This window comes from Erpetoichthys calabaricus, chromosome 14 (assembly GCF_900747795.2).
Source record: "Erpetoichthys calabaricus chromosome 14, fErpCal1.3, whole genome shotgun sequence".
In the NCBI taxonomy this organism is placed as follows: Eukaryota; Metazoa; Chordata; class Cladistia; order Polypteriformes; family Polypteridae; genus Erpetoichthys; species Erpetoichthys calabaricus.
The window spans coordinates 95,367,008-95,382,862 of NC_041407.2; the positions used below are offsets into that span (position 1 = coordinate 95,367,008).

The 15,855-nt window shown below is 38.3% G+C and overlaps 1 protein-coding gene across 2 annotated transcripts in view; it reads left to right on the top strand.

Moving 5' to 3' along the window:
* LOC114664716 (zinc finger protein Aiolos-like) overlaps positions 1-15,855 on the top strand; it is a 125,710-nt gene that overhangs the window by 49,641 nt on the left and 60,214 nt on the right. For both annotated transcript variants that reach the window (XM_051918774.1, XM_028818941.2), the window contains exon 4: positions 3,166-3,405. In XM_051918774.1, the coding sequence (XP_051774734.1) occupies positions 3,166-3,405 (240 nt within the window). The remainder of the gene's footprint in view (positions 1-3,165; positions 3,406-15,855) is intronic.

Consider the following 15,855-nt stretch of genomic DNA (forward strand, 5'->3'; position numbering starts at 1 on the left):
AAATAGAAAATGTTCATATATCAAAAAATGTGTATTGACATTAAAAATAATTGTCAGGACATAGTTGTCCTTTTTGGATTTTATAAGACTGTTTTATATATACTTGTGTTATTCATGTGTCGGAATTTGAATGTAAGCTCAGGAAAGAAGTGCTTTAGCTGGTTTTGTGATCAAAGAAAAATGTGCATGTTTCACTTCTTCACATTCTCAACCTATCTCTATCTGGTTTTAGTAGATGAGTTGCTAGGTCAGTGAGGGAAACAATCACCCTTAGTTTCCTGCTGTGACTGCAATAATGGTAAGTGCTTCTTGGATGACTGTTACCACACATAGTGCACAGGTTCAGTATATGACATTGCTGTGTCATGGCCTCTAAACCCACACATAACTACAGGTACTTTAGAAATGACTGTCTTGTTTTCACAGATGTCGTTGTATTTCCATTTTGAAAAGGGGATGTTCTTTGATCTGTGAAGATATAGCATGTTGTAGGAGAAGGATAAAGCAATGGCAGTCTAGCCATCAATTTAATGATTTGCTTCTTTATTTTTTATTTTGGTACTGTTATTCTTGCAGTGCTTCAAAATTACTTTTTTTAATGTGGACGATTTTTGCTGAAAATATTTTTCCTGCTTTTTATAGTAACAAAGTCTGCATTCTTTCTGTGGATGATATAATGGTACAGTGGTTATTTACTACTCTAGGCACCTGGTTTTGGTTCAATTCTTAGTCAGTGTATTATGTATGTTCTCTTCATGTACCCATGGAGGAGTTCTCTGGTACTCAAACTAACTCCTATATCTCCAAAGGTATGCATGTAATGTTAATTTTAACTGAGTGGACTTTGTGATGAACTAGTGTTTCATCCACATTTGATTCCTGTCTTGAGGCTGATGCTGCTGTAATTGGCTCCAGCTTTTATTAATGGAGTGACCATGTTCAAAAATTGAAAATATTAAATGTAGTGTTGAAAAGAACATTTTAAATGTATAATTTCTTTTGTGCAAGTGCTGCATAAAATTTTAAATTTAAAACAAAAACATTTTAATTAGTGCTTGTTACTAGATAGTAATAAAGTATCTATCTATCTATCTATCTATCTATCTATCTATCTATCTATCTATCTATCTATCTATCTAGTAAGATAGATTATCAAAGAAAAATAGTGGCCGTAATGAAACAACAATAAAATGAACATCCAGCAGTATTCAGCAATTTTAGTATGCAGACGTTTGTTATTCAACAGCAAAGCAAAGTGATATTGGGCCAAATGTAATCAGTCTTGTTTTTTTAGCTTTCAAAATACTACTTCAACTTAAAAAATGTTCTGAACCTGGGGGCTTGATGCTTGTTGTTTACAACCACCTTCAACACTGCAAATACTTAGTTTGATTGATTTAATTTGTGATTTGAAATATCTGTAAGAAATTTATTTTTTTATCCTAGTTAGGCCAGATACATAGAACAAGGGTATTGCAATAGTTATGGACTTTCAAGTTTCCTGTATCATGTAGTTAACAGTTAAATTATGCAGTTGTAAGTGTACAGTGAATAGTTATCAATGAGAAGAAACACAGTAAATAGAATTACTTGTGTCATGTAAATGCACTAAACCTTAATGAAAACGTTAACAAATGAAAAATGCTCTGTGGGTAATGGGCAACATTAAGCTTGATCTTTTAAAGCTTTTGGTCAGAATTAAAAAGTATTCAGCATTGTACAGAGAAGTCCAATGAGGTATTTGTCACAGCAACTGGTGGCTGTCACATCTGTTGGGAATGTTCCATAAAAGTCTAGGCATATATAATTTTATTAATCAAATTGTTGAGATTTTTAGGAACATTATAGAAAGGAAGTCAGATTAAGCCAAATTCATTACACACAAGGTCAATGTTCATGTTTTCAGGAGATTGATAAGCTCCAACTCTTTACAGATTTTGGGGTTGTGGAAAGATAACCCACTATTTACCATAGGTTACCATATGTTCAATGTATTAACATTCACATTTTTGACTTTCACGTTATCACACAAATGTCACCCCTGCAAATGTTAAGGATTGACTATATGATGGACGGCCAGCGTCTTTACCCAGCCGGGATGCCTCTTTAAAGGAAGGACAGGGGGATATGGCTTTTGAAGAGTGCTATCTCCCCCGATCTGCTACTTGGCAGCCCCCCTGGGTTGCAACAGCTGAGTTGTTGGCTCAGCCCTGTTGGGTTCCGTGGATGCCACCGAGGGAGCTGCAGAGCCCTACTTTGGGCTTCCGCCACACCTGGACTTCCTTTACATTGGGGTAGAAGCGATGCTTCATTTCCTCTTCTGTGTGTGCTGCCGGTCCCACATCTTGACCTGAAGGGCTTCCTTAACCTTTTCCCACTAGAAAGCACAGTACAACAAGCACAAATAAGCAAACAGCACTATGTCTTTTTCTTCTCTTTACCTTCTGCCTCTCTCTCTCTCTCTTTCTCTCTCTCTCTGCCTCCTCCTTCCTCCAACAAGCTTTCACTTCTTCCTCCTGACTCAGGCATCTGGAACTGCAGCAGAGGACTTTCTTTATGTGACACCCAGGAGTACTTCCGATGGCCCATTAACATGGTCCAGTATCACCTCTGGGTGAGGCTGGAGCCTGACAAAGTCCCTGTAGCACCCCCTGGCGGGATCCGCATAACCAGACAGAGCAGAGTAGCAGAACTCCATCTCCCATGAAGTGCTGCGGGAACCCAGGGGGGCTGCCATCTAGAGTTTCAGGGGAAATAATACCAAATGCACACTCTCTCCCTTCCAGCTAGTAAAGGGCGCCAGCCGTCCTATAGTCAATTGACTACATCTTTCAAAACTCCTGTTTGTTTCTGATACCAATATTACCAAAATGCTGGTACCGTACCATGTTAAAAACTCTTTTTTTGGTGCATTTCCAGTTTTGGTATACTGTGCAACTCAAAATGTAAATAATGTATTCATGTGTGTTTCTGTTTTTAAATTAATTTATTTTTGTGTGTTCTTCATTCTCAAAATGAAAGACCTGTCTTATTGTGCTTTCACATCAGGTTGTCATTTCTTTTTTCTGATATCATGCTTCCTGCAGCTTTATTCTGCAGCTTCTGTTTAGATCGATGTTATAAATAATAGTTTAATGGCTGAAATTATTTTCTTTCTGTCTACAGCTGAAGTCAAAGTGAAAAATGAACAGGAAGATGATGATAGTGAAATTCAAGAAATGGATGGTGGTGGTGATGAACCAGAAGGTTTACAGTATATGGAGTACAGGGACTATACCCATTTGGAGAGCCAAGATGACTCATGTAGCAGTCCAAGAACCACAAGCAGAAAGCTAACATGTGAAATCTGTGGACTGGCCTGTGTCAGCCTAAATGTCTTGCTGGTGCATAAGCGCAGCCACACTGGTAAATAAATTGCGTAAATTGTTTCATTTTTGTTGAGAGCCTATTATAAAAGTATATTGGCTTTTAGTAAAACTGTGTTTACCTGCATGATTGGCCATACTTACTGTTTGAGTTGTTTTGGAACACTTTATATTTCCCAACTTTTCCTACTATGCTGGCAACAGGCAATTTTCATGCTTGATTACTAAGGTCTGAGAGTTATTTTGAGAATGTGAGAAATCTAAATTTACTTGTCTACCACTTATACAGCTCACTCAAGTTATTAAATGGAAAGCTCATCAATCATTCTAAGAAAACTGAGTAACTGAGAATCAAAGAATTTCAGCTAATAGCAAGTGGAGGCAAGGAAAAACATACTATTTGTTGGTTTAAACAGTGGTATAAACAACAAAAGGAAGTTGATCGAGTGACATAGTGTAACTGAGTAAAATTCATGAGCCAAAGCACTTAGTTAGTAAAAACAAGGTTAACAGATTTATTGTATGCCAGAATCTTTTTTGTAGCTGATTCCATATTAAAACACCTATATACATTGAAGCAAATCTAGAATGTTTTATTGTGAAATAGTAAACTTCTTAAGTAGAGCTGCCCCTTTACCCATCATCGCAACAGCATAAGTTAGCATCTTTTGCTTCCATTTCTTCCATGTCACATTGGTGTGGAAATACAAAGAAGTGACACAGTGAGCTTAGCATTGTGAGTTAAGTATGGTGTACAGTTTTCTCAGAAACATCTCCCCCATTTAGATTTTCAAAATCTTTGCAATATTTGGTACTGAATATTATCAGATTTCTGTCTTTAAATATTAGTAAGAGACACAAGTTGACTGTTCATGAAATAAATATACAGGAAAATTTGATGTTCATATATCTTTGAAATACTTCTCTTACAGTATTACCTTCTTTTGTTATAGCTAAGAGACAAATGGTTTTGCATTCTTTTTCACAAAACAAAAGTAATTTTTTCCTTCCATGAAAGCAAGTTGACCAGCTCCTACAGCAGCAAAATAACTTCAGACTGTTACAACTCCAAGACCATGCTTGACAATTGTGTGAGGTTCCATCAACTAAATATGATTAATTGTTCTAACTTGTTGTCCCTGGTGCAAACATATTGCAGTCCATCACTGCAGTCATGATTCAGGGACATGCCCCCAGAAGATTTAAAGCCCCTTATTGCCTAGAGGCACCATATTGCATCTAGCATTGGGAGGTGAATTAGGACAAGAGCTCACTAGCTGGAGGATGAGAGACCAGTCATTAAGAGAAAGCATGATAAAGAGAGAAAGGAAGCTAAGACAGTACTTTGTGCGATAAACCAGAACTCATTTGTACAAGGCAAGAGAGACTGTCAGATGTATTGTTTGGATTCTGTTTGTTTTGTACTTTTGTTTTCACCCAGTATGTATTCATACCTGTGTTAATGTTTTTATAAAAGGTGACTTCTTTAGGTGCATGTTTATCCTTCAGGGACTTACTGTCAGTTCAGAGAGTTGTCAGAAGAGTCACTTCTCTCACAGGTATTTGCTTTTCCAAAGCTTAAATGAAGGAAAGGAATAATAAAATTCCTCCAAAAATCTTGAGAATCAGCCAGAGAAATAATTTTTGCATGCTGCTTTCTCATCTGTCTCATTTGGACAACAGTGTATTAGTGATAGTGAAGCAATGCATAATGTCATTAGCCAAGACATTAAATAATGACATTGTTCTGTGATTCTTTGTGACCAGTTGGGTAATTGTACATTTTGCTCCAGGGAACTCATGCATAACGCAGTGCGTAGAATTCACACTATAACATGACGTAAGCACAAAAGCAGAAATGTGCTTATGCACAAAAAAATCCAGATGCATAAATCTGTGCGAACGCCAGCTTCCACGTTCTTCCGCTCCATAAATCCTGGTCAGCGTGAAAAGTAAAGCGTTTGCACGCGCCTACTGTCCCGCCCCAACTCCTCCCAGAATTACACCTCTTTGAATATGCAAATCAATATAAATAGCCCTTAAGCTCAGCCTTCTGTGAAGATACAGTGGCAAAAGCAAGAGGGAAAATCAAAGAATTTCAGCTAATAGCAAGTGGAGGCAAGGAAAAACATACTATTTGTTGGTTTAAACAGTGGTATAAACAACAAAAGGAAGTTGATCGAGTGACATAGTGTGTCGGAGAAACTCGAAAGCTCAAGTTCACCAAGTCACACAGTGCCCAAAATAAAAAAGAAGTTGTCACATATCAAAGTCGCTGTGAAAAGGCGAGTCGTAGCCCACTGTCTGAGTGTCACATGAAAACTTATTAGGGTACGGAGGAAAAAAAAGGCACAAAGTGGGAAAAAAACACTAAATGTCAACTTTAAATTTCCACTTTAATCATGTAGTTTATTTTGTCATTAAAGTAGAACATCATAAACTTCATCTTAAAATCGTTTAATTTACTAGTTTCTCAGTCCCATCGTAACTAAAATAACACGTTAAATGTTTTGTTTTGTATTTGATCTTCTATGTGCTCTGTGTGTGTGAATCACTTTCTCTTCCTCCAACAGGACACAGAATCCATTACATTCGTGATATTATAGCTCTCTGAATAATTAAAATACTGAGATGTATACATGATTTTTTTTTTTAATGATGATAGGAGTTAAAGCATGTTATTAAACATGGGAACACGGTGGCACAGTGATTGTTCATGTCTCATGCAAGATGCTTGCTGCACCATGCACGACCTTCGATGAAATACTTTATTGCAGCAGTACTGTCTCTTTCAAATGTACTAAATTCCAATTCCTGTCCTTATTTTTCTTTCTCCAAATACCCAATCGCCACACAATCAGCTCTGTAATAGACGTTAAGCCATCTATAAGCTTAGAACACCGATTCTTAAAAACTTTTAAGGAACATCAAAATATCTTCGTAGTACATGTTTAATTATTCTATCCATCTATTCTTCCAGTGTCGCATCAGCACTAGCAAGAATACAGCGTGAGGCAGGAACAATCCGTGAATGGAGCGCCGGCAGCTCGCTAGCGCTGCGGCACAGTGTAGTTAAAGTTTTATCTGTATAATATAATAAATATATTTTGCTGCATTCCATCTTAAAAATGATTTCGTTATCATATGTAAATACGCGCTTTATAAAGTGGCTCAGGTTGTGCAATATTATAACTATCACAAGTTTACAGTGAGGTAATTGTACTTGTAAGTACAAACAGTTCTACAAGGAGCACTTGATGGTCTGATTGAGTGCGTTTAGAGTTCTTGGGATGAAACTGTTTCTGAACTGCGAGGTCAGTACAAGAAAGGCTCTGAAGGGTTTGTCATATGAGAGCAGTTGAATAAAAAGCATGGCTGAGGCAGCATGTCCTTGATGCTGTATACCGATAATTCTCTTTCCAATCAGCTGCTGTACAGATGTGATTCACACTCAGATACAGTGATATAAATACTGTGGACCATTATATTGTTACAGGTTAATTACAATCAGATGCATTAAACTAATAAACAATATGCGGTTAATTTCAGTGTATTTATAAAGCCATGTCAGGGATATGGATCTAAAAAAGAAAGGGTAACCACACAGGAACAGTAGTACTGCTTTGATGCTGGGTGCCGCCAGTCTGCAAAACCAAGTGGAGAACTTACGTATGACGGTATGAGCTACCATGGAAATGTGCATGGCTTTACGGCAACTTTAGGTTTTATACATCGCGATTTGAACGTGGAAACGTACTTACACAACATTTTTGTGCGTATGCACCGTTTACACATGAGGCCCCAGATGATTTTGTCAGAACTGACGCAGTTGGGAAGATTCACAAAATTACAGTTCTTCTTTATTTCAATTTTTTCATTATGTATGTGACCTAATTTTTTGGAGCACCAGATATTTAGAAATGGCGCTACAGTGACCTTCAAAATGATGGGCCAGGTTTTCATCCATAATATTTTGCATTAAAAAATCTTTATTGATACGGGCAATTTAAATGACAACTGGCAGTAAAATAATGCAAAAACAGATTAAACTTTTTCAATTCTGTTTTAAGAAATAAATTGTTGATACTTGAAAAGGTGAGAAAAATTGTAGTAGAAATGTTTTTGCCGGCACGGTGGCGCAGTGGGTAGCGCTGCTGCCTCGCAGTTGGGAGACCTGAGGACCTGGGTTCGCTTCCCGGGTCCTCCCTGCGTGGAGTTTGCATGTTCTCCCCGTGTCTGCGTGGGTTTCCTCCGGGCACTCCGGTTTCCTCCCACAGTCCAAAGACATGCAGGTTAGGTGGATTGGCGATTCTAAATTGGCCCTAGTGTGTGCTTGGTGTGTTTGTGTGTGTCCTGCGGTAGGTTGGCACCCTGCCCAGGATTGGTTCCTGCCTTGTGCCCTGTGTTGGCTGGGATTGGCTCCAGTAGACCCCCGTGTCCCTGTGTTTGGATTCAGCGGGTTGGAAAATGGATGGATGGATGTTTTTGCCAGAAAAAATAATTACGTATTAAGCATTTACATATACATTTGTTGTCATGTGAGAGGATTTTCATCACATGCTTCTCCTTTAAGAAAATATACAGCCTGTCAAAATCATATCACCTGCAGCTTTCCATAATATGTTGTGTCAATTTAAATAAATTAAATAACCACATTTTCTCTTGGGCATTCATAAAAAGACATCAGTAACTTTACTTAAAAACTGGGTAGTGCTTATGTAGCCTATCTAGGTGTTCATTATATTTAGGTAGCCTTTAAATTGTTCTACATATCTGTATAAATCTGATTTGGTGAACATGGCTGTATTATGTGTGGTCCCAGGTATGACAATGAAAAAGTCATGGATTAAATGCTTGTCATCAACAAGCACCAAGAATTCTAAACTAGCAATGTGGTACACCAGTGCATCATTCTCTCTTGAATGGCTGTTGATGCCTCATAAACCCAGCAGTGGATGCTGGTATTACTGATCCCAAATGTCTCTGTATTCAACACAATTGGGTAATTTGTATGAAGCTGTGGGAGTGCACTTTTGGATTGGGAATAGTGGTTAATCATTGGCAATCCAGTGGTCTGACAAATGGCCTGCTATGTTTGTACAGCATTTCAGATGTTCATCTTGACACTTTCATTAAAATGGTTCTCAACTACAAATTCTCAGAACCTTGTGACGCAGCCTTTATCATATATTTGGCTTATGCTGCATTAAAATGACATTTTCTTGGAGACATATCATACGTTATTACATCATTAGGCCCTGTCAACTTGTTGTTATGTTATTAACTGTGGTGTTCAGCTGAGACATAAGCTATATTAGTGTTTGGCAAGTATTACCAGAAGTTTTGTATTCTTTAACAATACCAGTGAAATTTTACCATACTAATACCATGGCAAAAACAGAAATCCCGTTCAATGGCCTTTTATTAAAGTAACTAGTATTGTCATTCATAATATGAAAATACAATGCAAGGCTTGAATTTTAATGTGCAGCAGAGATGGGGATCCCCATAGTGTAACAATTACAAATTACTTGAGCTGTTATTATCTGTAGGCAGTAAATCTTATAACTGTGAGGCAGTATTATATTCTTCAACGTACCATTCAAATATAACCTATGAGTTATACTAATGAACAAACGTTTTCCTTCAAAAGGCAGTTTAATTACATAAACTCAGTGTCTACAGATTCATATTTGTCAATGAAGTATGCTGTTTTGTTTGTCTACTAACTGCGTGTTTTGGCGATTGCGCATCTCTGTTAACACAATATATGTCGTTCTAATAGTACAGTGAGGAACATAAGTATTTGAACACCCTGTGATTTTGCAAGTTCTCCCACTTAGAAATCATGGAGGGGTTTGAAATTCACATTGTAGGTGCATTCCCACTGTGAGAGATAGAATGTAAAAAAAAATTCAGGAAATCACATGGTATGATTTGTACAGAATTTATTTGTATAGCACTGCTGCACATAAGTATTTGAACACCTGGCAATCAGCAAGAATTCTGGCTCTCAAAGACCTGTTACTCTGCCTTTAAGAAGTCCACCTCTACTCTACTTAGTATTCTTAATTAGTGGCACCTGTCTGAGCTCTTTAAAGACACCTGTCCACCCCACAGTCAGTCAGACTCCAACTGACTCCATGGGCAAGACCACAGAGCTGTCAAAAGACACCAGAGACAAAATTGTGGACCTCCACAAGGCTGGAAAGGGCTACGCGGCAATTGCCAAGCAGCTTGGTAAAAATAGATCGACTGTTGGAGCAATTGTCAGAAAATGGAAGAGGCTAAAGACGACTGTCAGTCTCCCTCGGACTGGGGCTCCATGTAAGATCTCACCTCGTGGGGTATCACAGATGATAAGAAAGGTGAGGAATCAGCCCAGAACTACATGGGAGGAGCTGGACAATGACATGAAGAGAGCTGGGACCACAGTTTCAAAGGTCACTGTCGGTAGAACACTATGCAGTCATGGTTTCAAATCACGCATTGCACGGAAGGTTCCCCTGCTCAAGTCATCACATGTCCAGGCCCGTCTGAAGTTTGCCAATGACCATCTGGATGATCCAGAGAAGGCATGGGAGAAAGTCATGTGGTCAGATGAGACCAAAATAGAACTTTTTGGTCTAAACTTCACTCGCCGTGTTTGGAGGAAAAAGAAGGAGGAGTTGCATCCCAAGAACACCATCCCTACTGTGAAGCATGGGGGTGGAAACATCATGCTTTGGGGGTGCTTTTCTGCGAAGGGGACAGGACGAGTGCACTGTATTAAGGAGAGGATGAATGGGGCCATGTATTGTGAGATTTTGAGCAACAACCTCCTACCCTCAGTCAGAGCACTGAAGATGGGTCGTGGCTGGGTCTTCCAACATGTCAATGACCCGAAGCACACAGCAAGGATAACCAAGGAGTGGCTCCGTAAGAAGCATATCAAGGTTCTGGAGTGGCCTAGCCAGTCTCCAGACCTAAATCCAATCGAAAATCTTTGGAGGTAGCTGAAACTCCGTGTTGCTCAGTGCCAGCCCCGGAACCTGACAGATCTAGAGGAGATCTGTGTGGAGGAGTGGGCCAAAATCCCTGTTGCAGTGTGTGCAAACCTGGTCAAGAACGTTTGACCTCTGTAATTGCAAACAAAGGCTTCTGTACCAAATATTAACACTGATTTTCTCAGGTGTTCAAATACTTATAAATTCTGTACAAATCATACGATGTGATTTCCTGAATTTTTTTTTTACATTCTGTCTCTCACACTGTGAATGCACCTACAATGTGAATTTCAGACCCCTCCATGATTTCTAAGTGGGAGAACTTGCAAAATCGCAGGGTGTTCAAATACTTATGTTCCTCACTGTAAGATGTGCCTAGTTCTTCAAAGCTTTGATAAACCAAGTCAATTTTATTTTGGTAAAAACAAATAGAGCAAGCAACTCATGTCATTCCCGGTGTAGACAAGCCAAATAATCAATTTGTTTGAATCTTGTATCAATATTTACTTGCTACAACTGTTGCTCGGCATCTTTCCTTGTCCCACAGTCCTATATGCATTACTGTGGATGCGTGAGTCGCACCCCAGCATGACCCTGTGTTGTATATGCTGGCTAGAAAATGGACAGATGCTTGGTCTAATGGAATTTGTAGAAATGCTCATTACAATTAGAAAATTAATACAAAGCACTCAGTTCATTTATTAGGACTGTGTAAGACACATTTTAAAAGTGGTTAATTTCATTATCTTTTCATGTGTTATTACAAATGTGTGACAACACAAGTTAGATGATTGCACTTCTTTTGATCAATAATGTTTTTTCACTCTCAAAGTGCTCACAGGTCTATTTTTGAACTAATTCCACAAAAATGACAATAATGAAAGCCTGTGTGTATGTTTTGCTTTTTTTTCTTTAATAACAAGTATGATTCCTGTATTCACATGCTAAGATTTTATTGCACAAACACAAAATCATTTCCAGACATGCTGTTTTTCTTTCGACATATGTTGATGCGCTGATGTATCATGAACACTGAGAGTCATTTGTATCTGTAGTTTCACACACATTTTTATTATGCATTATTGTGTCTTATGGAGTAATTTATCTACTTTCTGTCAAACTTGAGTCTTCTAAACTTTAGTGCAGAATTATTACCGAAATATTGGTCTTTGTGACATCCCGAGCTGGTATTAATCAGATGCCTGTATATCCTTTTCATTTACTTTATTTTTAAAAAATTAAGAAAGCCAAAGGTACATAATTTGCAGTATAGATGAAATTGTGCATAGAAACATGTCAGACAACCTTTTCCCCAATAAAGCAAAATCTGTGCAATATCTCCTTATTTCAGAAATGACATATTATGAAAGCTAATTTTATCGCTAAAAGTCAGTTTTATGTAAATAAGATTCACAAAAATTATTTAATGCATTTTAATTTTATAGCTTAAAATGTGCATTTAGTTGATAGTGATGTAACAAATAAATGTTTAATGAAGCTCTTCATTTCATCAGGGCATGATGTGTCAGTAGTCCTTGACCATCATCATCACAGAAAGCTTATGAAATTTATATACAACAGTCTGGCCTAAGTTAGTTTACAGACCAGATACCCTACAACAGATATGCTTTTAATTAGACTGACTGAATTCAGGAATTATGTGATGTGGGTGTAAAACTGAAAAGATTCACTTACATCAGGGGTGGGCAAAGTCATTCCTGGAGGGCCGCAGTGGCCGCTGGTTTTTGTTCCAACCCAGTTGCTTAATTAGAAAACAATCCTTGCCAATAATTACATTTAATGGTTTGTTGGTGCTTTAACTCTGCTATGTCAAGTCATTCTCATATCCTAGATTTTTTTCCATTCTAAGGATATTATCCAAATACTTTGAAGTGTAAAATGGATGGGTAATTCTCAATCCTTCACTTTTTTCTCTTCTCTTTCCTTCCAAGTATTTAATTAAACCAAATAGTGCAGGATAAATACACACAGGCGTAAAGGGTAACAAGCAAAATAGATAACTAATGGTTTCTTTTGTCATTTGCATCTTATTGCTAATAAGGAGCAATTAAAAACCGAGAATGCAGCTATTTAAGACTTAAATAAGCAATAAGGGTTCAAAATCTTAATGAGGGAGATAGCTAAAATGAAGCAGACATGTTTCTAGAGCAATACGTGCTTCTTATTAAGCAATTGGGTTGGAACAAAAACCTGCGGCCCTCCAGGAATGACTTTGCCCACCCCTGACTTACATGATTGTTTGCATTTCTGTAATACTCATCTCTTACCTTTTTTATCTACTTATGCATTCTGTGAATTTTAAAGTACTAGCCATGTGCGCCCAACTACGTTGCGCATGTTAAAGTTGTCTGTGAAGGGCTCCCTGTTTAAACGCGGCTACCAGTCGTGAACTGGGCCCTTCGTCGCACAGCATTATGATTTTTTATAAGGGAAACAAAATTACAAAACAAAACCCTTGGACATTGATTCGATAGGAATGGCCTACTCGGAATCACTGTCCGAGTAGTAATTATGTGGTGGAGGAGCATTTCTGCTTCTCTCCGTTCACAGTCTGTCTCGTTTTCATGACGCTGTCGTTTCCTCTCACGATCTCTTCTCAACCTTTCTCCAATCTCGCAGGTTGCTTTGTGGCAATCCAAAGAGTAAGGAAGAACCAATGCTTCTTTCTTGAACTCCAAACGCCAACTGATGGAAAATCACAGAAGTGTGTCCGACTTATATACTCTGACTGCCGACTCCAAGAAGTGGGTGAGCATTCGATTTGGACGAAGTGCTGCCAACGACGGTTGATAGAAACACAACGTGTTGACGCCAGATCTAAACACAAAGCACGGTGTCGACGCCAGATCTAAACACAAAGAGTGGCATCGACAGTGTTTGTAAACAAAAGTAACAACCAAGGTGTTGTGTATTCAGCCAGTACAAACAGCACGTAGTCTCCTTTAGTTCAATCCTCTTTAATCACCACACTCCAACCTCATCCAACGATCCTCCCCCTCACTTCCTCTCCTCCTCCATCACTACTGCCCACTACTGAACACAGCAGGAACACCACACAAGGCAGTGAATTCGTGGACAAACAAAGATCAAGATCCAAATGAAGATTATATATAAAGATTAGCAGTGTACAACATTATTTGATTTATGCATATATATTGCATTTTATTACATATATTTGAAAAATTTAATATACAGTAATCCCTCACCTATCGCGGGGGTTACGTTCCAGAGCCCCCCGCGATAGGTGAAAAAAAGCGAAGTAGCGACCTATATTTATTTTATTATTTATACATATTTTAAGGCTTTATAAACCCTTCCCACACTCTTATAAACCTTTCTCACTCTCTTGTTAACCTTTCCCACGCTCTTATAAACACTTCCTATGCTCTTAAACACTTTCTACATTCTTAAACACCTCAGACCAACACTGCACGCAGCGATCAGACGTCAATGTGTCTGCACTCGCTTTGTGAAGGGGGGCAGCTGAAGTCACGCTGAGCAGAAATGGACTTTGTGCTGCTTCTGCCAAAATGCCTGCTTGTCGCTCTGCGCGTTCGGAAGGAGGAGGAGTGTGTGTGTGTGTGGGTGTGTGAGAGCTGAACGCACCTTCGCTCAAACCCCCCCTCCCCGGAAGCGCAGTACGCTCCTGCCACTTCGCATTGTCAAGGGGGTGGGGAGCTGAATGAACGCTAAGGAGAAGTGGACTTTGTGCTGGCTTTGTGCTGCTTGTCGCTCTGCGTGTCAATAATTTAAAAGCCTGTACATCACCAATTTTCCTGTCTCACTGTCTTGTCTTGCGTGAAGTTAAAATGTTTTATAATAGTGAGATGTTACTCATATCCTTAGCCCGACATCCACATATCATATGTGTTAACAAAGTGTGTTTTATAAGTTTACATGTGTTTAAAGCATGTTGGGTGGGTATTTTAAGGCTTAAACTATAAAAATGCTTATTTATATGGTCTTTCTATATCGCGGATTTTCTCCTGTTGCTGATGGGTCTGGAACATAACTTCCGCGATAGGCGGGCAATCACTTGTATTTAAAAACCCGCGAAGTCGTTAATCCGCGAAAAGTGAACCGCGAAGTAGCGAGGGATTACTGTAATAGTTACATTTTAAACATATTTATGCATTTAGAAACTGTCATCTATGTCAATGCCTGTTAATTGTGTGTTGACTGCTCAAGATTCAATAACAACAATAAGATTCAATAACAAGTAATTCTTGACAGGGTGTTCTTGGTCCAAAAAAAGAAAAACAGATATTCTTACTTACTAGTTTTCTTTTAAAAAAACAAAAAGACATTTTAGAATTATTTGGCAGATTCCAGAAAATGGAAAACAAATGTTAAAAGAGATGCATTTAAATGCATGAGTTATTCTCTAACAAACTGCTGTATTCCCCATAACATGTCTAAATTTTTGTTTTCTTATATTGCACAAGTAGCGTTGTTGAGCATAAGAAACCATTAAGAAATTGTGACTTGTTTTTGGTGAGTTGTTTTTCTAAAATATATTCTTTGAATTTAAGAAAATATGTATTCATTTTTTTCCTACCAGGGACAAAAATGTGGCACAAAGCTTATTGGTAATAATTGGTTCAAAGCTTTAAGAGATTGATTATAAAAATCAACTAGTGAATATTAATAAGATTGAAATGACAGCAGCTTCATTTTGGAGGTATTCCAGTAATAGACTTGTGTAAGTGGTATTTTTGTGCAACAAGGATGTAGTAGTTACTAATCAGTATTTATTTCATATAGTCCCCATTACAGATACTGTATTGTGCATTCTAATCAAGAAGGTCAAAACTAGAAACTTTATTTATTAAAATCAAAAAATCCAAAATGCTAAATGGTCAATAGAACTAGAACTATGAAAAGTGGGCATAAAATGGAGCTTAAGAGCACTAGTAAAAGAACTAATACCACAGCAAGGAAGCTGTGGTCACAACTTCTTTAAAAAGGTATCCAGGAACTGAAGCCTTATTTCCTGTAGTACCTGTGGAACCTGTCCCTAATTAACAATAAACACACAATTAAAGTAAACAGAGAAACCAACAAATGTTGATTAACTATAATAACCACAAAGAATTAAAGGGGAAAAAATGGAAAAATAATTCAGGACAGAAAAAATATAGTAAAAGGAGAAAAAAAGGAAAAAAATAATGAAAGGAAACAAAATCATAAAAATGAAGTATGTCTTTACAAGGTCAGGTTAAGTTGGGGAGCATGCACTGGTACAGCGCGTTGCTGCACCCACCATACGACAAAACAGCTTGGATCCTGCTTGGCAACCCCCCAGGCAAACACCCTCTGAAAATGACCCTCTATCTGCCGCAGCCAGTTGTGACATGGGTGTCCCCTTGGCCTGCCCCAGCCACTCGGGTCCTCAACAATGAGAATCCTCCGAGCCAGATCACCCTCTGGGAATCTCACCACACTCCCTTACAATGCAGGTAATGTGCCTCGTTCGGGAATCC